The following is a 27961-nucleotide window of genomic DNA, read 5'->3' as shown; positions in this document are numbered from 1 at the left end:
AATAAATAAATAGATAAGTGACTGAATATCTAACTAATCGAATAATTTAATGATTTCTAATAACTGATTGCTCTTTTAAGTTATCATTTTCCGGAATTATGCTTAAAACTTGCAACAAACATGACGCTTGTTACTTATACACTACAGTACCATGACGCGTTTATATATTCATTCTAATTACTATTTGGTGATCTAACACAGCTTCAAAAACTTATGTGGGGGATTAAAATGGTGAAGATAGTGGCCATTAATCTTCTGACCTCCATAGACCCTACCTAATGTCAATAAAATAGTCTAATCACACCCAAAACTCATGGTAAAAATGTGTCCCAGTACTGAGGGAGTTAAACCTCGGATAAGATTAGTGTATATATAAAACTATACGTATTGAAAACTGAACTACTTCCCTACTCTTTTTTGCCGAGAGATGTTTGTTACTCAAATTTCAGATAAGATTACAGTGTAGAGATAAAACCGTGCTGCGTGTTCATATTCTTTCTGGTTATTATTTTGCGATTTTATACAGCTTCAGAAACTTATGTGGGGATTGAAAATAGTAAAGAGTCTGGCCATTAATCTTCTGACGTCCATAGACCCTTCTAATGCAAATAAAATCGTCTAATCATACTCGAAAATCATGGTAAAAATGCGTCTCACTATTGAAAGGGTTAAAAGGTAAACTTCTCCTTTACTCTTTCTTGCCGAGATGTTTTTTGGAAATTACTTAGAACTTACAACAGATTATCAAGTTTCACCCATTCAGTACTGAGATGCATTTTTACCTTGATTTTTAAGCATGATTAGATGATTTTATTTATATTAGGAAGTCAAAAGATTAATGGCTAGAGTCTTTGCCATTCTAATCCCAATATTTGTTTCTGAAGCTGTATAAAATCGCCCGATAGTAACCAGAATGAATAAGAAAACGTGTCATGGAGCTGAAGAGAATAAGGAGACGTCACAACACACAACAGTCACAGGCTTAACACACTCTTCACCTACTAAACACATGAACAAGCATCGATCACATTCCTGTTCTTCATCCTACTGTGAACATAAAAGCAACATCACATCCTGTTTTGGTGCCATTAAAAAACATAGAATTGAATTGTATCTTATCCTTTCTTTTAACATATTCAGGATGCAATGCAGAATATATAAAGCATCAGATCCTATCCCACTGAGGCTGAATAATGATAGACGACTAAAGATCTTGCCATCAAAACCCATTAGAATCATAAAGCATTGAAACCTTTAACATAGAAATCCTTAGTAAGCTTAAAAATGTTATGCAAATACAAGGAACAATAGAACCTATCTTAAAGTAAAAATATAAGGAAAAAAACTCAATTATTTACTATCAAAACCACAGCAAGAGCATTGAATTCTATCTTACTGGAGGTTAAATAATTATAGAGGATTAAATTCCCTATCAGAACCAATCACGTTAGATACTCGCCTGTAGTCAGAGCCGAGGAGAATTCGATATCACAAGCTGAAAGCAAACAAAAGCGGATCAAGACCTCGCACTATATCATCCAACACCACAAAAAATACAGGATTACATGAGATTTGAAAGGAGAGAAGAGAAGAGAAGAGAGAGAGAGAGAGAGAGAGAGAGAGAGAGAGAGAGAGAGAGAGAGAGAGAGAGAGAGAGATACACTAAAGGTTTGATTTATTTAAAGATTACATCAATGAAACAAATTACCGATAAATATGCGAGAAAAATATGATAATAAAATAAAGACCGTTAGAGAGAGAGAGAGAGAGAGAGAGAGAGAGAGAGAGAGAGAGAGAGAGAGAGAGAGAGAGAGAGAGTTAAGAAATCCACACAAAGAACAGAATACCACCACTAAAAAACCACACACACACACACACACACACACACACACACACACACCTAAGATTCCAAAGCAGATCAGATCCCACTCAGACCTCGATGGCAGAGGATCAGGAGATATAATTACAGGGTTGGTGGATGATCATAAGTGCCGCGACTGTATCATCAACTGGCTGCAGGATTAGGCGTGGAATCCCTTTGTGGCGCTGGGACCTGCATCTATTGTGGCCAGGGAAGCCTCTACTCGGCGCACCCACTCCCTCTATTCGGCTCACTCTGCTACACTCCTCGCCTCGCTCCTATCATCTCACCGCTAAGTTTGCAGTATGGTAGAGGTGCTTGTGTTATGTTGTTCTCTCTCTCTCTCTCTCTCTGGGGTCGGCGTGTCTAGTACATTCCTTGAGTTATTTATTTTATTTATTTTATCTTTTTATTGGTGCACTTTTTCACTTGTACTCTATGCTCGTAGAGAGAGAGAGAGAGAGAGAGAGAGAGAGAGAGAGAGAGAGAGAGAGAGAGAGAGAATATAACTTCGCTCTTTCACATCCTTTTGCTCTTGAAATCATAAGCAATTACTTCGATGTAGAAGGACTAAATTGTGGATCTCTCTCTCTCTCTCTCTCTCTGACACTAACCAGCCCAAGACCAAAATGAGACACGAAAGCCACTTCCTGTTAACACGTGCAGAAAGCAAACAACAACTACACGTGACTTACTCCCCTCCTACCCCCACCACGCTTTCCACTCTCGTCCCCTCACCCCCCCCCCCGAACTCTCGCCCTCTCAACCTCCCAACCCTCGCCAGCCGCGGTGACTCAGATAACACAAGATAACGTTGGCTCATGCATAAAGATAAGGAAGGGAGAGAGAGAGAGAGAGAGAGAGAGAGAGAGAGAGAGAGAGAGAGAGAGAGAGAGAGAGAGGACAGGAGGTGGAGGAGAAAGAGGAGGGAGAAACAAGAGAAGGATGTAAATGAAGAGAAAGAATGAATATAGAATCAAAGCAAGAAGGAAGTGAGTGAAAGGATTTGGAAATGGAAGAGAAAGAGAGGAAAAAAAGAAGGAAGAGAAGGAGGAGAAGGAGGAGGAGGAGGAGGAGGAGGAGGAGGAGGAGGAGGAGGAGGAGGAGATGGAGATGAAGGTGAAAGAATACAGTGTGGTAATGTGTTAGAGAGCGAGGAGGAGGAGGAGGAGGAGGAGGAGGAGGAGGAGGAGGAGGAGGAGGAGGAGGAGGAGGACAGTATACGAAAATATGATGGATAAGAACGAAAACAAGAAAAAAAATGGAATACTAAAATAAAAGTAGAAAAAAAGTAAACAAGAACAAGAAAACGGAAGACAAAAAAATAAATTAACACTACAAACACAAAGAAACGAAAAAAAAAAAAAAAAAAAAAACACAAGGCTCCAGTACGATATGTTTTCCCAAGACCAATCTCTTCACTTTCCAGAATCCAGAGGTGCCGCGCTGCCAGACGCTCGACGCTCTTGGCTTCCCTCCCGCCCGCCGCCCGTCTCCGCAGCCGCCGCCGCTCAATTTACACGCGATTAGCTCAGTTTATCGCATATTCACATCTCCCCCGGACATTCCTCGTCATTCCCGACCATCACAGAGTCAGTGCGCGGCGTGTGACTGAAGAAGAGGAGGAGGAGGAGGAGGAGGAGGAGGAGGAGGAGGAGGAGGAGGAGGAGGAGGAGGAGGAGGAGGAGGAGGAGGACGAAGAGGAATAGGAGGAGGAGGAGGTGACGATGTGTTAGGATTCTCTGTTTCTCAAACCTGGCCAATTCTCTCTCTCTCTCTCTCTCTCTCTCTCTCTCTCTCTCTCTCTCAATAAAGCAGTAACGAATACGATAAAATATGGTTAAGACAATGAATTCGGAGAGAGAGAGAGAGAGAGAGAGAGAGAGAGAGAGAGAGAGAGAGAGAGAGAGAGAGAGAGAGACGCGGTAACGGAGGAGGAGGGTGAGGGGAGAAGGCATGAAAGATGGGAATGAGATAAATGAGGGGAGAAAGGAAGGGGAGACAGAAAGAGAGAGAGAGAGAAAGAGAAAGGAGAGTGATGATAAAGGGAGAGGGTAACAGATGCTTCATTCTCTGCTTCGAACCCTCAATGAATCAGCTTCACGCGCTCGAGTCACCACCGAATGGATTTTTACTGATGGATCTACGCGTGAAGTCTTTATAAACATCAAGAAAAGTTATCATGAAAAAGAACACGTTTTGCAATTTTTTTCATTTTTTCCTAGTTTAGAGATTGGATGCCGTTGAAAAAACAAGCAAAGGTGTGTCGGTGATTATGGAAAGACGTGCCGTGTCAATTAATAAAGGAATATCAATATCACTTTAATAACTCTCTCAGACCTGCTCGGGAACTGGCATGTAAGTGGGTCTTTTCTTGGGGTTTAATTCCTTTTGTTGCTCTTAACTTTTTTTTTTTTTTTTTATTTATTTTTTTTTATTTATACCATGTGGGCTTTTCACAGGAATTTCTGGGCTAAAGGGGATACTTTTTGGGGTACCTCCTATCTCAAAGCCCACCCGCTAGGAAACCGTTACCCCGAGTGAGGAAGCCCAACCTACATTCGGACCGTGGACAGGATTCGAACCCGTGCGCTTGGAGACCCCTCGGACCCCAAAGCACGCATGGTTCCACTGTACCACGTTTTGCAATTTTTTTCGTTTTGCAATTTTTTCCTAGTTTAGAGATTGGATGCGGCTGAAAGAACAAGCAAAGGTGTGTCAGAGTGATTAGGGAAAGGTGTATCGTGTCAATCATTTACTAAAGAAATACAAATAACACTTTGCTAACTCTCTCAGACCTGCTCGGGACTTGGCATGTAAGTGGGCCTTTTTGGTGCTGAATCCCTTTGGTTACTCTTGGCCATAAAAAAGAAAAGAAAATAGTAATGAATGAGATGAAAGAGGCAACATTTCAGCAATTCACGCAGTCACCACGCCTCATTAGGGCAATTATGGCCGAGGTGCGCCGGTGCGTGATTAATTAACCAAGCTGCGAGTCATTAGAGCAACTGATCCGCCAATTACACCTGCCCTGTTACCTTGACAAACACTAATTAGGTGTAAAATGGTGAACACTAATTAATCACCAGCACAGGTAAGAGTGAGTCCATAGGGGTGAAAAGTGCGTGTGATATTATACTCTCTCTCTCTCTCTCTCTCTCTCTCTCTCTCTCTCTCTACGATTAACACCACGCTAAGCTTCATCCGCAGAGTCAGACGTCCCCTCACCTCTCCCCTCTCTCTTCTCACCCTCTCCTCCCCGTCGCCCCGCCCCTCGCCTAGACAGCGGGTGGAGGCAAGAGGGAGCCAGCAGGAGTCACAGGCGACGCCCCAGTGTGTGCATTTATCCATAAGTAACTTAAAATCGATTTTATTACTTCCGACACAAGGGAAAGAATCGATAAACGCAGTATAGCATCATGTGTGTGTGTGTGTGTGTGTGTGTGTGTGTGTGTGTGTGTGTGTGTGTGTGTGTGTGTGTGTGTGTGTGTGTGTGTGTACTGCGAAAAAAAAAATGCAAGGAAGTTACCATATACAGGACGAACAAGGACTATAGTAACGCTCAGTGTCCATACGTGATACAATAACCCCGCACAAACACACGGTGGCCATTTAAAGTGCATGTATATAAGACGGGATGAAGGAGATTTGGTGAAAGCTTATGTTAATACTATTCATAATAACGTACGTGAAGTGTTCAGCCATACAGACGTAAAATAATGAAATACGATGACACACACTGATCATCTCGTGTTTGTCTTTTTTGTTTGTTCCCTTGAGTTTTTTGTTAATTTATGTCAGTGTATCAGATATTTACTGTTGTAAATATGATTTGTATTTGTTATTATTTGTTTTCATGATTGCTACACTGTCAATTTTGCACATCTTTTGGTACATTTCCCTCCCCCCTCCCCAATATTACAATTACACCTACACTGTCAATATTTCCACGTGCAACACAAACACCATCAGCAGAAACACAATTAACACACTCAATAACCATACAAGAAACTTACAAAACACACAAAAAAGCAAACTGTTCAACACGATACAAACTGAAACTCGAATACACAACGACTATTAAAGAAAAAAAAAAGATGAGGAAAAGAAAAAAAAAAAAAAAACATTTAGACTGAATAAAGGAATAAAAATGGCATCAGGTGTGGAGAGGACTTAAGGACCACGAGGAGCAGCGCCACAGCGGGAACATCACCCTTAAAAAGCCAACACACGCCACTTTATAACACCTTCTCGCCTGAAATCCCAAGTTAATTAATTCTCAAGTATTAAAGATCAAATTTTTGGCGAGGTGTGAATGCGCACGGGAGAGAGCGAGAGCGAGAGAGAGAGAGAGAGAGAGAGGAGAGAGACAAAAAAAATCAAGTTATTGTCATCAAAATTAAACTCGCCTCTTCCGCTTCCTTTTCTCTTTTATCTTTTTTTTTCTACTTTTTAATTATTTTTTTTTTATCACCAGGACACGTAATAATGATTATGTATGTAGAGAACAAGTATGCTGATAAAAACGTGTGCTTTTGGCTTTCTGTCATATCGAAAATCATTAACAGGTTTGTACAGGCAACATATCAACTCATCTCTTACGAAACTCACCCAAGACTCTTAGCAACGCATCTAAACACTCACAGTAACTCAGCCAGAACATGTAGTAACAAGAGACAACACTCACTCATTAGCAACTCATTAGCAACACACGTAACTTATCCCCAAAACTGACTCACACAATACTCATTAACTCACGCAACACCTGCAATAATTCAACTCAGTACTATGTAACTCATCTAAAACTAATAGTAACAAAATACACTTACTCATTTCCACCGATATAACTCATTAGCAACTTACCGCAAAACTGACTCACACAATACTCACTAACTTACCAACACCTGCAATAATTCAACCCAATACTCTCAGCAACTCATCTAAAACTCACAGCAACAAGATAAACTTACTCATTTCCATGCACCGTAATAACTTATCAGCAACACACGCAACTTACCGCAAAACTGATTCACACAATACTCACTAGCTTACTCAACACCTGCAACAACTCAACGCAATACTCTAAGAACACTCATAAAACTCACAATAACTCAGGCAACGTAGTAACACGAGGCAACACTTACTCATTTGCACCGAAGTAACTCAGCAACACAAGTAACTCACACCAAAACTGACTCACACAATACTAACTAGCTTATCCAATACCTGTAATAACTCGACCCAGCATTATGGCGTTCAATACCTGCACAACTTGGACCGCGGTAACTCAGGGACCATACGTGACTCACAGCGCCAGTCCTTGTTCCCGCCGCGTCACGCCATTTGTGTTCACGAGACGCGCATCGGACATCTAATAACTCACGGACCAGTTTTTTTTTTCCCCCTCTCTCTTCCATACATAATAAAAACCAAGGTAGTAATTTTCGACGTTACGCACGCACGCACACACACACACACGCACACACACACAATCTTTCCTTTTTCTGAACTGAAAGAAAGCAAAAAAACGACACATTTTCCTTAATAATCTTTTTTTCTACGTCACAAAACCACAAAAACCAACGAGAGAGAGAGAGAGAGAGAGAGAGAGAGAGAGAGAGAGAGAGAGAGAGAGAGAGAGAGACGGTCAGGAAGGGGAAGACGGCAATAAGAAAGGGATGAAATTGAAGGGAGAGGGAGAGAGAGTTGGACACCTAATTTCTGAAAGTGATCACCCGGGGACCAATGACTGCCCCTGACCACCTGTAATGAAGGAGGAGGAGGAGGAGGAGGAGGAGGAGGAGGAGGAGGAGGAGGAGGAGGAGGAGAAGTTCAAGGAGAAACGATCGAGAACATGAGGAAAAAGAAGAGGAGGAAGAGAAGGTTGGGAAGAAGAGAAAAGTGGAAGAAGGAAGAGAAAATAATGAGTAAAAACAGGGCGAAAAATATTAAGAAAAACAAAGAAAAGGTGAAGGAAGAATAAGACAAGGAAGAGGAAGAGGAAGAGGAAGAGGAGAAGGAGGAGGAGTGAAAAGGAAGAGGGCAATGACAAGAAGAAAAAAAGAGGAAAAAGAATTAGCGATAAAACTGTAAAAAAAGTAAAAACATAATAACAACAATAATAATAAAAATAATAATAATAATAATAACAAAAGTAATAATAATAATAATAATAATAATAAAAAAAAAATAATAACTGTCCAATTAGCATGGCAACAAATCGCTTACTCGTTCATTAGTCATTCATGTGTGTGTGTGTGTGTGTGTGTGTGTGTGTGTGTGTGTGTGTGTGTGTGTGTGTGTGTGTGTGTGTGTGTGTGTGTGTGTGTGTGTGTGAGGCGACCATCTCCTCCAGACGCTAAGGGGATCGATACCCCCCTCCCACCTTCTTCCTCTTTCTCTTTCTCCTCCTCCTCCTCCTCCTCCTTCTCCTCCTCTTCTTCTTCCTCCACGCTCCAGGCAAGATCAAGCAGTAGACGAGATAAACTTGCAGAGAGAGAGAGAGAGAGAGAGAGAGAGAGAGAGAGAGAGAGAGAGAGAGAGAGAGAGAGAGAGAGAGAGAGAGAGAGAGAGAGAGAGAGAGAGAGAGCGTTAAGGTGCGTCGCCCAACAAACCTTTCCTCCTCCTCCTCTTCCAGTCTGTATAATGGCCAACACACCTCATATCGCTATTATCTCCTGCTTCCGCCAATCACCGCCCTTGATTCACCTGGGTAAACACGACTGGCCAATCAGCGCTCGTCCCTGAAACCAGCCAGCCAGCCAGCCAACCTCCCACAGCCGAGAGAGAGAGAGAGAGAGAAAAAAAGACACAAACTAGAGATAATAAGATAACGACTTGGACATTCCTTTATCTCACATTTCAGAGGAGAGAGAAAAGAGAAGTGGATGGGAGAGAGATACAGAAAGAGAGGGAGAGGAAGAGAGAGCGAGTGGTGTGTGGCGTGCGGTTGGAGATACGTGGTAAGAATTTGAGGAGGCGTGGCTAGTGTCGGTGGGTCGGTGGTTATCAGGACTCGGCATCAGTAAACTCCAGACATGACTCACGCTGGTGCTCGTCAGGCCAACTTTTTCAATACGATGATGTGGGAACAATGCGAAGAGAATGCTGACGACGGGACGATGACGAGGCCGAGGGAGGGGAAGAGGGAGTGGAGGATGTGAGGGATGATGGCTGACTGACGAGGATGGAGAGAGATAAAGAGAGAGAGAGAGGGATGAATAGCAGGTGAAGGAATTAAAAGAAGTTTTTAGCTGTTACAAGTATAAATAAGATGAAAACTTATGATTTAAAGAGCGATGATGGCTGACGAGAGAGAGAGAGAGAGAGAGAGAGAGAGAGAGAGAGAGAGAGAGAGAGAGAGAGAGAGAGAGAGAAGTGCAGGTGAAAGAATGACAAGGAAATTTTTACCTGTTACAAATATGAATAAGGTGAAACTAATCTAACTTAACATCGGAATAAATAAAAAAAAAAAAAAGTTCTTGATCAACAACAATGAAAATAAATAAATAAAATAGATAAACAGATAAACAAATGAAAGTTACGTCGGGTATAACTGTAACGATGCAGATATAAATTTGTATAGATATAAATTGATGGTATAAAGATAACACGTCAGTAATGCATCAGAACACTTCACTTTACACTGCTTACTGATCCAAAACTCACAATAAAATAACCAACAACTAATAAAACTGACCAATGAAAAGTAAATAATAAAAAAAAATTAAAAAATCCTGACAAATATATGAGCACATCAGATCTCAACTTGTCACTTTCACTTATTCATCACTGCCTTCATAGAATAAGACTGCACAGGTGTTGGTGGCACGAAAAGCAGCAGGCACTAGACACTACAGTCTCACACCTGTGCCGAGGAAGAGGAGGAGGAGGAGGAGGAGGAGGAGGAGGAGGAGGAGGAGGAGGAGGAGACGGAGGAGGAGGAGGAGAAGGAGGAGGAGGAGGAAGAGACTAGACAGCATTAATTAATCCATACACACCTGTTCTCAGCGCGTTCGTTCGTTACGTGTGCCGTTGAAAAGATTATTTAAAACACCCCACGATAAGGCCACACACACACACACACACACACACACACACACACACACACACACACACACACACACACACACACCAAGTATATCTTCCCACGCTCTAATGGCTTGTCAACACCTGCACTTGGTTGATGCTTAGTGGAGGAAAGGGTTAATTAGACAGAGGCTCAGGTGAGGGAGGTAAGGCGAGGTGGTGCAGCGATGAAGTATGTGGAAGTCGTAACGTGTTGAAATGAAATGAGGAGTGAAAATAAACTAGACGACGAAAAAGTGTATTAATAGAGAAGAAGTAAAGTAATTGATAGACAGACGAATAAATGATAAAAAAAAAGGAAAAAGTGTAATAGATGATGATAATGATGACAATGATAAAGGAAAGTCAGGAATATAGGAAAAAAGACAATGAATAATAAAACAAACGAAATAAACAAACAGGAAAATACAAATGTAAAAAAAAAGAGACGAAGACAATTACACACACACACACACACACACACACACACACACACACACAATGAACTATAAATAACCCACACAGTAATAGACAAATGAACACGAGTTTTTGTACATAAACCGCGTATGAATGAAGACGTATGAAGATTAGGAGAAGGAGGAGGAGGGAGAGGAAAAGGAGGAGGAGGAGGAGGAGGAGGAATACATAGGAATACATAGGAAAGACGAGGAAAAGGAGGAGGAAGAGGAGGAGGAGGAGGAGGAGGAGGAGGAGGAGGAGGAGGAGGAGGAGGAGGAGGAGGAAGAAGATTCACCATGGCAACCGATGACTATGAAGACGCCGTGTGTGTGTGTGTGTGTGTGTGTGTGTGTGTGTGTGTGTGTGTGTGTGTGTGTGTGTGTGGGAGGTAGGTAGGTGGAAGGAAGGGAAGGGAAAGGAAGGAAAAAGAAGGACGTAAAGGAGGAGGAGAAGGAGGAGGAGGAGGAGGAGTGTAAGGTATCCCATAACTTTCAGCATCAAGTACTCTTCTCTCTCTCTCTCTCTCTCTCTCTCTCTCTCTCTCTCTCACGTTAATCACGGATCCCTATTACTCATCTCCTTTTCCCAGAAGTCACACACACACACACACACACACACACACACACACACACACACACACACACACCACGTGGCTGTCAAACTCTAGAATTAACTTTGAGCGTGAGATCATTAGAGAGAGAGAGAGAGAGAGAGAGAGAGAGAGAGAGAGAGAGAGAGAGAGAGAGAGAGAGAGAGAGAGAGAGAGAGAGAGAGAGAGAGAGAGAGAGAGAGAGAGAGAGAGAGAGAGAGAATCGAAATGTTTTGACTCCTGAGGGAAGGAAGGAGGGAATGAAGAGGGAGAGGAGCGGGAGAGGTGGGAGAGAGAAAAGGGAGAGGAAGGAGGGAGAGGAGGGGAAAGTCTCTCCCTTAACCTTCCCTTCTTCCCCTCTTGATTCCACATACATAATTCGGCCTACGAGAGAGAGAGAGAGAGAGAGAGAGAGAGAGAGAGAGAGAGAGAGAGAGAGAGAGAATTCTTAAACCAAAAACTACTTAAAATATAGCTTTCTTCTATTTTTTACCGAGGAAACCAGAGAGAGAGAGAGAGAGAGAGAGAGAGAGAGAGAGAGAGAGAGAGAGAGAGAGAATGTAGGCGTTTATGAAAGGGTTGATGTGACGTACTTTCTGGACAGGAGCCAAGGAGACAGGGTTATCAGAGAGAGAGAGAGAGAGAGAGAGAGAGAGAGAGAGAGAGAGAGAGAGAGAGAGAGAGAGAGAGAGAGAGAGAGAGAGAGAGAGAGAGAGAGAGAGAGAGAGAGAGAGAGAGAGAGAGAGAGAGAGAGAGAGAGAGAGAGAGAGAGAGAGAGAGAGAGAGAGAGAGAGAGATTAACATAAAGGAAGAGTAAACAGCAGCAGCAGCAGATATTTTGGCCCTTAGAAAATATAATGATGGTGATAAATAGAGAAAATAAATGAAGGAATGAAGGAAAGAAGGAATGAAGGAAGGAATGAAAGAAAAAGAAAGGAAGGAAGGAATGAGAGAAAAAGAAAGAAAGAAAGAAGGAAGGAAGGAAGGAAGAAAAGAGAGAGAGAGAGAGAGAGAGAGAGAGAGAGAGAGAGAGAGAGAGAGAGAGAGAGAGAGAGAGAGAGATACAAACTGAATTACAAAACAGAGAATTGGAAGACACAAGAGGAAAGAGGGGAGACCAGGTGCACAAAAGAGGAGGAGGAGGAGGAGGAGGAGGAGGAGGAGGAGGAGGAGGGTCGAGCCGCGCCAATACAGTCACCAACATAATTAATCTTGATCTATAAAAGTTCAAATTAAGAAAAATTTTTACTCGAGAGAGAGAGAGAGAGAGAGAGAGAGAGAGAGAGAGAGAGAGAGAGAGAGAGAGAGAGAGAGAGAGAGAGAGAGAGAGAGAATCATGGAAAATACAGATGAAAGAGAGGCCTGAGAATACAATAAAGGGGAAGAGGATGAGAAGGAGGAGGAGGAGGAGGAGGAGGAGGAGGAGGAGGAGGAGGAGGAGGAGGAGGCAACAGAAAGAGATGCAAGATTTGAGCTGTGAAGGATTATCAAGAGAATATTGGAAGAGTCAATGATGCAAAGGAAGGGAGGGGGAGGAGGAGGAAGAGGAGGAGGAGGAGGAGGAGGAGGAGGAGGAGGAGGAGGAGGAGGAGGAGGAGGAGGAGGAGGAGGAGAGGAGGAGGTAATATATGTGAGTGTGGCCATTGGTGTAGAGAACGATAGCGGTAATAGATGGAGGGAGGAGGAGGGAGTGAGGGAGGGAGGGAGGAAGGAGGGAAGGAAGGAGAAAGGGAGGGAAGGAGGAAGAGAGGAAGGGAAAGAGGAAGAAAAGAGAAGGAAAGGTGTACTTCACTGGTAGCCTTCGACCTCAATGCTCTCTCTCTCTCTCTCTCTCTCTCTCTCGCGCGCGCGTGTGTGTGTGTGTGTGTGTGTGTGTGTGTGTGTGTGTGTGAGTAGAGAGAGAGAGAGAGAGAGAGAGAGAGAGAGAGAGAGAGAGAGAGAGAGAGAGAGAGAGAGAGAGAGAGAGAGAGAGAGAGAGAGAGAGAGAGAGAGAGAGAGAGAGAGAGTCGTAAAGCTGTTGTAGTTATGGTGGCAACTGACGTATAATTTGAAGAGATAAAAGATTCACAAAATAAAGAAATACGAGAGAAAAATATATACGTAAGTGAAATGACAAGAAGGACGCCAAAATTAACAACAATATTTAGTGCATTAAGACTCTAATAATCTAATACCTCAAGGATCATTTGAACCTGAAAGCAAAGATAAGATATACAAACTGATATTCGTAAAAAGATAGAGAGTTAGTAAGAAAATTAACTTTACTTAAAAATACGATAATTTGAACTCATGGGAAAAAATAATATATTTAAAAAAAAAGAAAACGGAAAATTCTTAAACTATAACGATAAAAATACGCAAGAATTATAAAGCAAATGTACGTAATAAAGCTGATACAGTTACAATAATAATAAAATAAGCATAAAATAAGAGGCAATAATAATAATGAGGAGGTATAAAAAATAAAAAAGTGTGGATATGTTAGAGAAAATGAGAAACAAATATGATTTCGTCGGAAAATTCGTATACTAAAAGTGCCGAAATTTTGCCGATACTAAATAAATAAATAAAAGTAAAATAAATAAAGAAATAACAAAATAAGTAAATAAAAGATAACAAAAAACTGATAAAGAGATAAAACAACGTAAAAAAACTGTACTGAACAAATAAATACGAATAATTTGAACGTACACCAAGAAAAAAATATAGAAAAACTTACGTAATTTTGCCGATACTAAATAAAAAACTTGAACCAATAAAAGAAAACAAAAAATAATAAGAGATAAAAAAAAAACGTAGAAAAAAGACCGTACTGAAAAAAAAAAAAAACGAAAAACTTGAACCTACGGAAAAAAAATGTACAAAAGAAACAAAACGAAACAATAAGAAAAAATAATAAGATGGAAAACGTATAAAAGACCGTACTGAACAAAAAAAAGACGAAAAACTTGAAACTACAGAAAGAAATATACAAAACAAATTAAAAGAAACGAAAAAAATAAGATAAAAAAACGTAAAAAAATAAATAAATACGAAAAATATGAAAAAAATATACAAAAACTTAAACTTAATACACACCACAAATAAAAATAAATAAATAAATAAATAAATAAATAAATGAAGAACAAGATTTACAGCCAAATGCCAAGCAGGTGAACTAATTTAAAGCGAAGAGTGTGTGAGGACGCTAGCCCCACATGCAGCTGCCGCGTCAGGGGAGACCAGGCGAGTGATGACTCCACCTCACACCACACCTGTGCACGCCACCCAACTCACGTGGTAAGGCAACGCTACACACCTGCTTAACCCGCTAGTGCTTGTGTGTGAGTGCTTCTGTCTGGCGTGTGTGTGTGTGTGTGTGTGTGTGTGTGTGTGTGTGTGTGTGTGTGTGTGTGTGTGTGTTTTCCTTTATTAGTCATTTCCTCATTCTCTCTGTCTCCCTTTGTTTTCCTCCTTATTCCGTCTCCTACCTCTTCTCTCTCTCTCTCTCTCTCTCTCTCTCTCTCTCTCTCTCTCTCTCTCTCGTGCCTTCACTCCTTAACTTCCCTCCCTCCTTGTTTGCTTCCTTTCTTCCCTCCTTCCTTCCTTTCCTATTTCCTGCCTCGGTACCTTTCCTCCTTCCCTTCCTCTCTCTCTCTCTCCCTCCTCGTCCCCCTCTCCCTCTCTCACCCCTCCTCCCTTTCCGGCACTGCAGCACCGTCCTGTTAATTCCACTTAATCACAGGCTAAGTGAATTTAATTTCCTCTTTTAAAAGCAATAATAACTTTGTCTCGTGATGGTCTCTTTTTGGGCGTAAGAGACTCAATATTCACGGTAGTAGTAGTAGTAGTAGTAGTAGTAGTAGTAGTAGTGGTGGTGGTGGTGGTGGTGGTGGCATTAGTAGTAGTAGTAGTAGTAGTAGTTGAAACAAATTGATTAGAGAAGTGAACGTGAAAAAAATGCGACAGACAGACAGAGAGCAAGAGCGAGAGCGAGAGAGAGAGAGAGAGAGAGAGAGAGAGAGAGAGAGAGAGAGAGAGAGAGAGAACATCACACACACATACAGACAAACAACAAAAGGAGTATACAACATTTTCCGATCACAGTTCTCTTCAGTTACATTTTACACCGACAAATACTTCACCTCCTGCGTGATACAGAACCGGTACACTGGCCAGTAATTACCCTGAGACTCACTGCGTGGAGGAGACACAAGTTAAATTACACGTGAATGATGGAAATTAACACCGCACCAAATAAATGTTACTTCCACATCTCAGTTTGTTTTCTTCCCTTCTTATATACACAAGTAAGAGTAAAAAGTTATTTCAGATTTATTTATATTATCGTGTGATGGAAGGATTCTCTCTCTCTCTCTCTCTCTCTCTCTCTCTCTCTCTCTCTCTCTCTGTATGAAAATTTATAACCACTTCTTACAACACGCAAGAAATATAAAGTGTTATTAGTTCTGGTATAGTATTATTTTCATTTTTCACAAGAGATACTGACTATAAAAATAATAATAAATAAATAAATAGGTAAATAGATAAATAAATGAACGAAATGAAAAAAAAAAACATAATCGCAACCCATTAAAAAAAACACAAAGAAACTCTAAACAAAAAAAGAAAAACAAAATTACGGAGGTGTCTTGAAACGCGCTTGAAATAAAGACGAATAAAAACTTTAACACTATTACGGAGAATCACAAAGAATCACAAAGGATCACGCAGGATTATAGAGGATTACAAGCACTATCGGATCCTTTAAGTCCGTCCCAGGTGGTAGTTTATGTACGTTGCATGCCGAGGTGCTTGGAAATGATAGTGTAATAAGGACAGCGTATGATTTATAATGGGGAGGTAATTGCAGTGATGGGAGTGAAATTATAATGATCTCGTGTTTGTAGTATTTCTGTGATTATTATGTATCAGGTAGGTATGAGGTTACGGATGTCAGAAATGTATTGCTTATTTTATCTTTTGTTTTCTATATTCTTCATATGTCTTACTAACCCCCTCTCTCTCTCTCTCTCTCTCTCTCTCTCTCTCTCTCTCTCTCTCTCTCTCTCTCTCTCTCTCTCATCTGCTCTCTTATCCACCCTATCACGTTAAATCTCCTCTCTCTCTCTCTCTCTCTCTCTCTCTCTCTCTTTGTCTCATCCACTCACTTTTACCTCTCTTTCTCTCCCTCTCTTTTTCTCTTCCCTCTCTCCCACACTCTCATTCACTCTCTGTTTAATTACTCTTCCATACATAGTTCTCTCTCTCTCTCTCTCTCTCTCTCTCTCTCTCTCTCTCTCTCTCTCTCTCTCTCTCCACTCACTCTTTCACTCTTTTGAATGTTTACGCGTACACACAATCACAGAGAGAGAGAGAGAACCACCACTGAACCACATTACTTACACAACGAACCTTAAACTGAAATCCTATGAACCGTACAAACCGAAGCACCGAGACAGAACGAACCAAGAGATCTGAGAAACAAGAGAAGGGATAAGCACGGTGCCGGAATTCCCCCGGCCAGAAAAAAATCAACGTATAAAACAAACAATGCCAAGGTTACACGGCGCTTTACTCTAGAACCCCCGGAGCGCTGAGTGGTCCCCGGGGGCTGGTCGCGTGTTTGGCGTGCGTTTTAAAATTAATTAGGCGGCTTAAGTGAGGTTGTTGGAACATTACTCTAGGGAGGGAGTGTCAGAGGATGGGAGGGAGGAAGGGAGTGGCTTCGCGAGACAGGATTTTTGGTAGAGTAAATACGAGGGAAGGGGAAACGTGTTGGCAGCGTCATGGAAGGAAAGGATTGGTAGGTGGGTGAGGATAGGATTGAAAGGAGAGATGTAGTGGTGTATTTAAAGAAGAAAAAGAAGAATTTAAAGAAGAAGAAGAATGAAAGGAGAAGAATTAAAAGAAGAATTAAAGAAGAGGAAAAATTAAAATAAGGAGAAGAATTAAAAGAAGAACAATAATAAAAAAAGAAGAATTAAAAGAATTAAGAAGAAAAATAAAGAAAAGAAAGGATTAAAAGAAGAGGAAGAATTAAAAGAAGAATAATCAAAAGAAGAAGAATTAAAAGAAAAAGAAGAATTAAAAGAAGAAAAATTGAAACAAGAATAAGAATTTAAAGAAGAATTAGATCGAAAGAGATGAAAGGAAAAGAATAAGCGAAACGAAAGAATAGAATAGAGGAAGAAAATAAAAATAGACCAGGATTGGAAAGTCGACGAATAAAAGGAAGTAAGGATACATATAATGGCGTTTGAGGAAGAAAATAAATAAAAAGGATTGGAAAATGAACAGGAAAAGACAAGGAGAATAGAAGGAGGAGAAGGAAGAGAAGGAGAAAAGAAGCCAGGAGAGGAAGGAAGAAGACAGGTAGACAAGTGAGAGCGAATAAGGAAAGGAAGCCAATAAAGTTAGAAAAAAAATATACATACCAGAAGAAAGAAGAAGGAGAAGGAGGAGGAGGAGGAGGAGGAGGAGGAGGAGGAGGAGGAGGAGGTGAAGGAGGCGGGGGAGGAAAGTATGGGGAGAAAGGTATCGCGTTTCATGGCGGCGTGTGGTGGGAAGCCATAGCTGTGTTTTAAACGTAAGACAAATCACCGCTAAGATAAATCCCAAGTAATCTGTATATAATCGGTCTAAGTAATCCTGTTTGTAAGCACTGAGGCTGCATGAGTGTTTAGTGGTTGGTGGTGAGACTGGAGTGCTTTGGAGTGATCTGTGAAGAGTATCCGATGTTTATGAGGAGTAATTCTAGGTATGGTAGAATGGACGTGTGTGTGTGTGTGTGTGTGTGTGTGTGTGTGTGTGTGTGTGTGTGTGTGTGTGTGTGTGTGTGTGTGTGTGTGTGTGTGTGTGGAATCTCTCTTACCTTCAAGAAATATTATGAGAACTAGATAAAAACACACACACACACACACACACACACACAAAACAAAGGGAATGCAATGATTTTTCTTCTTTCTGAATGTGCGAGACCTATACACACACACACACACACACACACACACACACACACACACACACGCACAAAGGCATCGTAGGCGAGTCGTCTGATTATTATTATTTTTGTTGTCGTTTTTTTTTCTTCATGTTGTTTGACTCGAGTTCTTTCCTTCAGCACTTCCTTTACTCTCTCTCTCTCTCTCTCTCTCTCTCTCTCTCTCTCTCTCTCTCTCTCTCTCTCTCTCAATTTTTCTTTCTTTTTTCCGTTTTTTCTTTCTTTTTGGTTCGTTTTTCTGTTATTTTGTCCTCCATGTCTTTCTTTTAATTTTTATCCTTCTGCTCATCTCCCGTTTCCACCTTTTCTCTCCCTCTCCTCCTCTTCTTCCTCCTCCTCCTCCTCCTCCTCCTCTTCTCCAATGTCAATAGATTACAATTTTGATTCATCTTCATATTACTTCTCTCATGTTCACTGTCTTCCTCCTCCTCCTCCTCCTCCTCCTCCTCCTTCTCTCTCTCTCCTCATCCACCATCTCCTCCTCCTTCTCTCTCTCTCTCTCCTCACCCACCATCTCTTCCTCCTCCTCCTCCTCCTCCTCCTCCTCCTCCTCCTTCTCTCTCTCTCCTCACCCACCATCTCCTCCTCCTCTTCCTCCTCCTCCTCCTCCTCCTCCTCCTCTTTAACACCCAAGCCCACTGGAACACTTTAATTCACTTTCCTATGTTTCCTGTCCTCTTAGTCGTTTCCCCTTTCCCCTTTCTATCTTCACCTCTCCTTCTCCTCCCTCTCTTCCTCCTCTTCACTCCCCAGGGACCACTTGAACCTCTATAAGGGGATTACACGCCATCACAGACAATGGTATCGGATCGTGTGTTTGGCCGCCCAACCGTAATGGCGGCGGTGGTAAGTGATCACACCAGTAGGGAGGCCGACACTGATGGATCTAATTCCTTATAAGAGTGTTGGATCCTTCTCCTCCCTTCTTTCCCCTTCCCCACCCTCCCCCCACCATCACCACCGAGGCCTGTCCTGTGAGATGTAATGGGCTATGGCGGAGTTTGATGCCTTCCATGTGTGTGTGTGTGTGTGTGTGTGTGTGTGTGTGTGTGTGTGTGTGTGTGTGTGTGTGTGTGTGTGTGTGTGTGTGTGTGTGTGTGTAGTACCTGGTGCAACACAATAGTCTGAGCCGCGCCTGCCTCGTCGCGCCTCACTCTTCACACCCACGCCGCCTCCACGCAGACCAAGTGATAATAATTGAGTGTCGCCGCCGCGCCGCGCCTCGCCCTCGTCCCGCACCGCCTGTTTACTCTCCTCCCGGGGCGGAGCGGCTGCGGGCCGGGACAACCAGGGGTGGAGGGTCCAAACACATGACTGAAGAGTGACTACAAAGTTAAGGCAAGGGGGAAGCGGAACAAGGCGGGGCGGACAGGACGGGGCGGGGCGAGAGGTAGGAGCACAGAGGTGGACTCACCCTTTTGCGTCATGTCGTCCAGCGAGGCGGGGGCCCACGGGGGGTGGCCGTGGGGGCCGTGGGGACCGTGCGGCCCATGTGGCCCGTGTGGCCCGTGCGGCCCGGCGTCCACCGGCGAGAGCATTACGGCGGCCACGTGCGGCCCGCCTGGCCCGCCACCGCTACCGCACACCCTGCGGGAGGAGCTGCTTAGTGTGGTGCTGACGTGTGGGGGTGTGGGGAGGATGGGCGAGGGTGTGGCGTGCATGGGAAGGTGTCAGGCGGGGAGGCAGTGTGTGGGTGAACGCTGTGGTGAAGTGGTGGTGGTGGTGGTGGTGGTGGTGGTGGTGGTGGTGAGGCTGGCGTGTTGTGGTGGGGGCGGCGGTGGCGGTGGCACCAACGACAATAGAGCGACTGTGTGGTTGTGTCCCAGTGTGTGGCAGCGAGCCGACCGCGGTGTGTGTGTGTGTGTGTGTGTGTGTGTGTGTGTGTGTGTGTGTGTGTGTGTGTGTGTGTGTGTGTGTGTGTGTGATGAAGGTCAAAACTACAAACAGAACAGGAAGAGTTCAACAATTCAATCAAATCTTAGAATCCTGCATGAGTTTTACAAGTTGGGCACACAACCCTCACCAAATCACTGCTCTACATAGAAATTTCCCAAACTTTGATCATGTGAAAAAATAAATAAATATGCATGTAAACCAGTGAAAACTCGCTCCAAACTAAACACGTGCTGCGAGCCACACTGCTACAGAACCACTACAAGAACGCAGAGACTCAAACTACAACTCTACAACTACTGGATACTCTACCGCTCTACCACACTACTCTAACCACCAAGCACGTCCGGGAAACAGCCTGCGTTCATAGAAAACGTAGAGAACAACATTCGCACCTGCCGTAGAGAGAGAGAGAGAGAGAGAGAGAGAGAGAGAGAGAGAGAGAGAGAGAGAGAGAGAGAGAGATGTGAGAGCAAAGTAAGGCCAAGAATGTAAACAGAGAGGACGGATCTTAAACTTAGGCCTTCTGCAGGATAACCTAAAGAGACACTGGTGATGTAGTACCGCCGCACCACGCACACCACACGCACCACACCGCGCAAAACGGAACCAAACGCTAAAAATAACGCGGGAAAAAAAAAATATACAGAAACATGTAGAAGAGATACATGTACTATAAGACAACACACCTGAGACGCCCTTGGATATGCGAGTTTCCCAAGGGCGCCAGGACTTCTATGACGGGGAGAGTAAGGCAGGGGGCGAGGCGGGGTTTCCTGTGGGGCGCGGTGACTGGCAACACGCTGATTCATAAATGACTGAATTATTCATCCGTGGGGGGACGAGCGCCCTCTGCAGGGTTGTGGTGGTGGTAGTCTGTCTTTGTGAGTCCTCCGCGCCGCCCAGACACCGCCACGTGGGTCTGTCTGTTATCGCGATGGTGGGCACGGATGAGGCTTAGGTTCGTATTCTGAAACCCTTTGCTCTCTCACCATCACTACTTTCCAAAGGCTCCAGTTGAAGATACTCGTGTTTTTAAGAGTACTATTATAGCTCTGGTGATAGACTGGCAAGATTTCTGGTTTATTAAAAGGATAAATTGTCTAGAAAACCCTGTTAATTGTCTCTGTGGCCTTGGAAAACTGTCGTAGTGAGAGGGGAAGGTGTTTTTGAATACAGGCGTTAGTCTCGTAACCTCAAACATTTCTGTGCTTCACCTCCACTATTTCAAGAGGCTTTATTTAAATTTACACGAGTTTTATTAGGTGTTTTTACGGTTCTAGAGGAAGACTTACAAGATTTCTACATTATCAACTGGAAAAACACTCTTGAAGACCGCGCTAATCATCTCTATAGGGCCTTGGAAAACAGTCGTGGTGAGAGCAAAAGCATTTCTGAGTAGCAGCGCGGCACGGCAATACAAGACAAGGCACAGCAAGGCCACGAGACTCGGTGTTCTGGTTTCTGTACGCTAAATATTCATAAATCTTGGGGATATACGAGCACTGCAAAGGTTTCTATATCAATCTTTTGTTTAATGCCGTTAGATTTTGTACTTGTAATTATTATTGTTATGCTCATTACTATCATTATTCATTCTTTTTCCAGACTTTAATAACAAAATCAAAACAATTATACACTTCGCCTGGTTTATTGGTTTGCGCAGTTAACAATATCGCAGCAAAATACCTCACCACACACACACACACACACACACACACACACACACACACACTAAGAGATCACAGTATACAGTCCCCTCCTTCAGGTAAACACTTCGCCGCTGAGCAGGTGTGCGGGGGCTTACAGGAAAGGAAAATGGAAACACGGAAGGATAAATCAACTTCACATCTGGCCTGGAAATTTTTAGGGAGGTATGAAGAGGTTAAAAGGATGGAAAGGAGGAGGAGGAGGAGGAGGAGGAGGAGGAGGAGTGATGATTCTTATATTTTTTGTTTCGAAATCCAAATAAAAGTAAATGTGGTATAAATTCTTTTCCAGTGAGAGAGAGAGAGAGAGAGAGAGAGAGAGAGAGAGAGAGAGAGAGAGAGAGAGAGAGAGAGAGAGAGAGAGAGAGAGAGAGAGAGAGAGAGAGAGAGAGAGAGAGAGAAATATTAAAATGTTGAATTGAAATATGACTTTCTAACGAACAACTAACAAGAAAAACAAAACAACAACAACAACAAGACTAAAATGACAACGACGACCATAAAAGAAGAAGAAGAAGAAGAAGAAGAAGAAGAAGGCGCTATGGACACCAGAATAAAGATGGCGCCGATCCAGGTTACCAAGTTTATGCGGTCTCTCTCTCTCTCTCTCTCTCTCTCTCTCTCTCTTAAGAACGTAACAAGGGAAGAAATAAATAGGATAAATAAATAAAGAAAGATGAGAGAGAGAGAGAGAGAGAGAGAGAGAGAGAGAGAGAGAGAGAGAGAGAGAGAGAGAGAGTCGTGACCTTCTCTTTAATCCTCTAACCAGTTTTCCTAATTGAAGAAAGTTCTTTTTATACACAAGATTAAAAAAAGAGAAAAAAAAAAAACTTAATAATAAGAAAAAAAATCTACAACACCAGAGGAATACAATAAGTACTTTACACAAACGAAGATAAGTAAAAAAGAATAAGTGATGAATTTTTACATATATTTGTGACAAGTAATTAAATAGAGATCTGATAAATACAAATGCAGTTAAACACAATTATAAACATTCAATGGCTTATCAATTATATTCTTCAACATCAATTTTTTTTTTTATTTATTTATTTGTTTCCTCCGTTTTTGTGTTTCGGTGTAGTTTTATATTCATTTTCTTTTCTTTCTCTCTCATCTGTAATTAACAATATTTCTTTTAATATTTTTTTTTCTTCGTACGTTTTCATTTTGCGTTTCGTTGTACTGTATATACGTTTTTCTTCATATCTTCTTATTTTACGTTCGTTGTTTCATATTCTACACTTTATAACTCCTTTCCTATTACGTTTTTTTTTTTTCTTCATACCTTTTCATTTTGCATTTCGTTGTACTGTATATACGTTTTTATTCATATCTTCTTATTTTACGTTCGTTGTTTCATATTCTACACTTTATAACTCCTTTCCTATTACGTTTCAATATTTTTTTTCTTCATACCTTTTCATTTTACATTTCGTTGTACTGTATATACGTTTTTCTTCATATCTTCTTATTTTACGTTCGTTGTTTCATATTCTACACTTTCTAACTCCTTTCCTATTACGTTTTAACATTTTTTTTTTATACGTTCTCATTTCATGTTTCGTTGTACTGTATATAACTCTTTTCATTTTCACTTATATTCGGTTTCTTTCTTATATCTAGTCCATATTTTTTATTTTTTTCATTTCCTCTCCCTCTTATCTTTTAATTTCATATTTTGCGTACAATTTTCTATTTTTCCTTCAATCTTGATCCCTGTTAAAATCATTATCTTTTTTTTTTTTTTTTGCTTCTTACACTTCTACGTTTTTTTTTTATTTATTTATGTCGTATTTTTCTTTCAATTCATTTATCATTATTTTAAAACAGAGCATATATTTTTTTTTCTCTATTTTTCTCTATTCGTTTCTGATTCTTTTATCTTCTCGAGTATTGTTCTGACATCCTTTCACTTCTAATATCTTTTTTGTACATTCTCCCTCTCTCTCTCTCTCTCTCTCTCTCTCTCTCTCTCTCTCTCTCTCTCTCGTACATTTCTCAATTCTTTCTTGATATCTTTTAACATCTTTCAATTCTTCGTCTTTTTTTCACCTCTCACATTCATTTTCCATCTGCTACTAATTTACGTTACAGTGTAATTGATTCTTCTTTTTTTTAGTCTTTTTCTCTTCCAACTCATATTTTCCTCAATTTTCCCTCCACGCGCATAGCTACAGTTACTCGCCACTCAAGGAAATATCTCATAACCTGCAATCATTCATTTCCTTCAGTATTCCTGGTCTAATTATTTCAACACTTGTTTTTATAATAATTTATTCGTATTACTAATATTTCTTCTTTCTTCTTTTTTCTATATATCACTTTAACATTTTCAGATACCATTTCCTGTTCCGTTAGCGTCGTGCTCTCTCTCTCTCTCTCTCTCTCTCTCTCTCTCTCTCTCTCTCTCTCACACCTTACCTAAAAATACAAAACATTCACGATAAAAGAACAAAAACAGCAAACTCGTGCTTTTTCTTCACTAATTTACCATCACATTGCTTTACACACACACACGCACACGCACACACACACACACACACACACACACACACACACACACAACACACACTATGCAGCACCTTCGAATCGCCAAAGCAAAACCACACGCTGCGAGAAAGTAGTAGTAGTAGTAGTAGTAGTAGTAGTAGTAGTAGTAGTAGTAGTAGTAGTAGTAGTAGTAGACATATATGACGTGTAATTAAATACGGAAATGATAGAAAAAATTGAGCTAAACAAAATGAAACATCTAGTCGCTTATCAATTCCATTCCAAAAACATGAATTTACCGCGAGAAAGAATTAGTGATAGTAATAGTAGTAGCACCACCACCATCACCACCGTTAGTAGTAGTAGTAGTAGTAGTAGTAGTAGTAGTAATAGTAGTAGATCAATAAGCCTCCCCCATTTTAGTCAGCCGTCCCTGTACGTACCTACCACTTGAACATTTCCAGGTGAGAGGGCCCGTCACCTCTGCTTCCTGACGCACACTGACACGCCTCAGACCTTCCCTTTTATTAGACCCTTTTTGTACTGCGATAATTAGCGACCTGTCTCATGTTCCTCTCTCTGGCTTTTTCCTCCTCCTCCTCCTCCTCCTCCTTTATTCTTTCTTCCTATCAGTCTCGTATTCTGCCGCCATTATGTTTTGTCTCTCTTACCTGTGTTTATGAGAGAGAGAGAGAGAGAGAGAGAGAGAGAGAGAGAGAGAGAGAGAGAGAGAGAGAGAGAGAGAGAGAGAGAGAGAGAGAGAGAGAGAGAGAGAGAGAGAGAGAGAGAGAGAGAGAGAGAGTTCACTACACACTAAATTTCTAGAACCCGATTTTTTCATTACATTATTTTTTACTTTACCACTATCAAATTACACACACATGGAATTGAGCGATGCAGTTTCGTGTTTCTTCTTTCAGTTGTTCGTAAATTGTTCTAGTATTTACATTTATAAACAAAGATAAATATACGAGTAAAAATAAGGAAGGCCAGATCATCTTTTATATTGAGGACACTTTCTACACATAGCAGTGAGAACTATAGTCTGTCTATTCTAAACTGGCCACTCTGTCTCGGTCTGGGAAGAAAATGCCTGTTGTCATATCTTGAGGAAAACAGTAGTCTATCTTTGCGATAATTGTATTGATCAAAAGAACACGTAAAATTAATTATATCACCAATAAACGGTAACAAAATTGTCCACTTCCTCAGACCGAAACCCAGACTATAGAGGAAAGATGACCAAGGCGAGAGAGCATTGGACAGCATCGTGAAAGCAATTGTTCCGTCTTGATCGAGACAGAACACGGCAGCATCACATTCACACTCCAGACACCTTCACTGCACCTTCACACCCCTCTCCAAGCAAGACGCAATAACAATCCCATACAACAAACAGTTTACCGGGTCTCTAGGTACGCTTAATTCTCTCGCACGGTAACTTGAGCAAGATAATTTATGGGAATTTAAGCAATGCAGTTTATGGGAAATCGAGTTGAATAATTTACAAGATTTTAAGCAAGGTTGATTTCCATGAACTTTATCAAGATAACTTACAGGAATAAATGCAAGAAGGAATATGTCAATAATAATAATAAAATATTACAAGCAAACTAAAGCTAAGATGAAATAGTTAATCATTCTAAATTGTTTGGTGAAGATGATGACGGTAATAACAACAACTGTAAAACTAATAAGAACAATAATGATGATAATAACAATAGCACCACCACCAACAACAACAGTGGTAAGAGCAGGAGCAGCAGCGGCAATAAAATAATAATAATAATAATAATAATAATAATAATAATAATAATAATAATAATAATAATAATAATAATAATAATAATAATAATAATAATAATAATAATAATAATAATAATAATAATAATAATAATAATAATAATAATAATAACTAACACATCATTGACTTCTCATGCATATTTCAATTTACTTACTAGAGTTTATTTATTTTCATTCGCATATATAGCAATCATGTTGTTCTTGTTATAATTGCTTAAAAACATGACGAGTATGCTGTAGTCGCAAATAACGGCGCTTACATACTGTGACATATTTTTACCTCGAGATTTGTGTACGATTAGACCATTTTATTTACATTAGGAAGGGTCTATGGAGGTCAAAAGATTAATAGCTACAGTTTTCACTATTTTATCCCGCCCCTCCCCATGAGTTTCTGAAACTGTATAAAATCACCAAATAGTAAGCAGAATGAATATGGAAAAGCGTTGTGGTATTCAAGGGGTTAAGTATGTGTATGTGAGTTATGTATGATGCACGGTCGCTGGCTAATAAATTGTTCAATACAAATTTAAGAATATACAAACCGATAGCGCGCAGAAACGTAAGTGACAAAATAATAATGACGGTGATAACAACAACCAGAACTACATCCACATAGAAAGATGATGATAAATAAGCTGAGACTAACACACACACACACACACACACACACACACACACACACACACACACACACACACACACACGTACGCACGCACAACCGCATAACCACATGTGAAAGTTTGGAAACACGAATATCTTGGCAACAATGAGTGAGTGAGTGAGTGAGCTGTGAGTAGTGAGTGAGGCAGCGCAGAAGTTTTAGTTACCAATGTGTTACCTAGATCGGCTTGACGCGACGCCCCTGAAATGTGGTATCACTTTTAATGAACGGCGCGGGGCGGACAGTTTATGGTGCAACTTCCTGCGTGATATGGCGTCGCGGCCACTATATTGTCCCCTCGTCACCGTGGACAGGGGCGCTAACAGACGTGGGGCGGCCAGACAGACAGACAGATAGATATATAGATAGATAGACAGACAGACAGACAGACGAGTGATTGGTTATTGTCTCCATGTGTTGTGAGATTTGTGGCTTGGTTTTGTGCTATTTGGTGGTACGCATTAATTATCGTTGTTATTGTTGTTGTTATACTGTTACTACTATCATTACTAAGTGGGTGTCCCTGTATCTATAAGTAACTGTCTGTGCGTATATGTATGTTTGTATGTCTGTATCTCTCTGTCTGTCTTCATGGCTGAGTGTCTGTCTATGTTTACGTGCCTGTCCCTCTCTCTGTTTAAATATCTGTGTGTATGTCTGTCTTTATGTCTGATGTCCGTCCCTCTTTGACATGGGTGATATGTTTACCTGTCTGTCCCTCTCTGTCTCTAAAAGTGTTTCTGTATGTCTGATTTCCTTCCCTCTGCCTCTATGGTGAGTGTCTATATGTTTAGTCGCCTTTCCCTCTGTCTCTAAACGTGTCTTTGTATATGTCTGTATGCCTTATATCTGTCCCTCTTTGCCTCTATAATGAGTGTCTATATGTTTACCTGCCTGTCCCTCTGTCTCTAAAAGTGTCTTTGTGTGTATATATGTTTGTATGCCTGATGTCTAACCTTCTTTGCTTCTATATGGGTGAGCGTCTATGTTTACCTCTCTGTCCCTCTCTCTATCTCTAAAAGTGTCTCTGCGTATGTGTGTATGCCTGATATCTGTCCCTCTTTGCCTCTATGGGTGAGTGTGTGCCCGTGTGTCAGTGTGCGGGGAGTGGCGGTGTGTCGGGGCGTCGGGGTGAAGTGGCTGTGTCGGGGTGTCGGGGGTGAGGTGCTTTGTTCCTTGGGTGTACATTGTGTTGGGGAGAGAGAACGGGTCTCGTCTCTGAAGGGCAGAACTTGCCTTCAGAGGGCGCTATTGTCATCGAGAGAGAGAGAGAGAGAGAGAGAGAGAGAGAGAGAGAGAGAGAGAGAGAGAGAGAGAGAGAGAGAGAGAGAGAGAGAGAGAGAGAGAGAGAGAGAGAGATAAGAGATGGTGAGAAAACGGCAGGAAAGCTTGAGAGTGACGTAAAGTGTGTGTGTGTGTGTGTGTGTGTGTGTGTGTGTGT

General features: G+C 41.5%; 1 protein-coding gene across 2 annotated transcripts in view; it reads right to left on the bottom strand.

The window, feature by feature from the left end:
• Window positions 1-27961, bottom strand: part of LOC123503287 (paired box protein Pax-6-like) — a 95722-nt gene that overhangs the window by 60032 nt on the left and 7729 nt on the right. For both annotated transcript variants that reach the window (XM_045252931.1, XM_045252932.1), the window contains exons 2-3: window positions 19373-19545; window positions 1460-1495 (exon numbers count right to left, since the gene is read on the bottom strand). In XM_045252931.1, coding sequence (XP_045108866.1) covers window positions 1460-1495; window positions 19373-19496 — 160 coding nt within the window. In that variant the 5' untranslated portion in view covers window positions 19497-19545. The remainder of the gene's footprint in view (window positions 1-1459; window positions 1496-19372; window positions 19546-27961) is intronic.

Source organism: Portunus trituberculatus, chromosome 13 (assembly GCF_017591435.1).
Source record: "Portunus trituberculatus isolate SZX2019 chromosome 13, ASM1759143v1, whole genome shotgun sequence".
NCBI lineage: Eukaryota > Metazoa > Arthropoda > Malacostraca > Decapoda > Portunidae > Portunus > Portunus trituberculatus.
The sequence above is the reverse complement of the archived record's forward strand: the minus strand, read 5'-3'. Positions and strand labels throughout refer to the sequence as shown.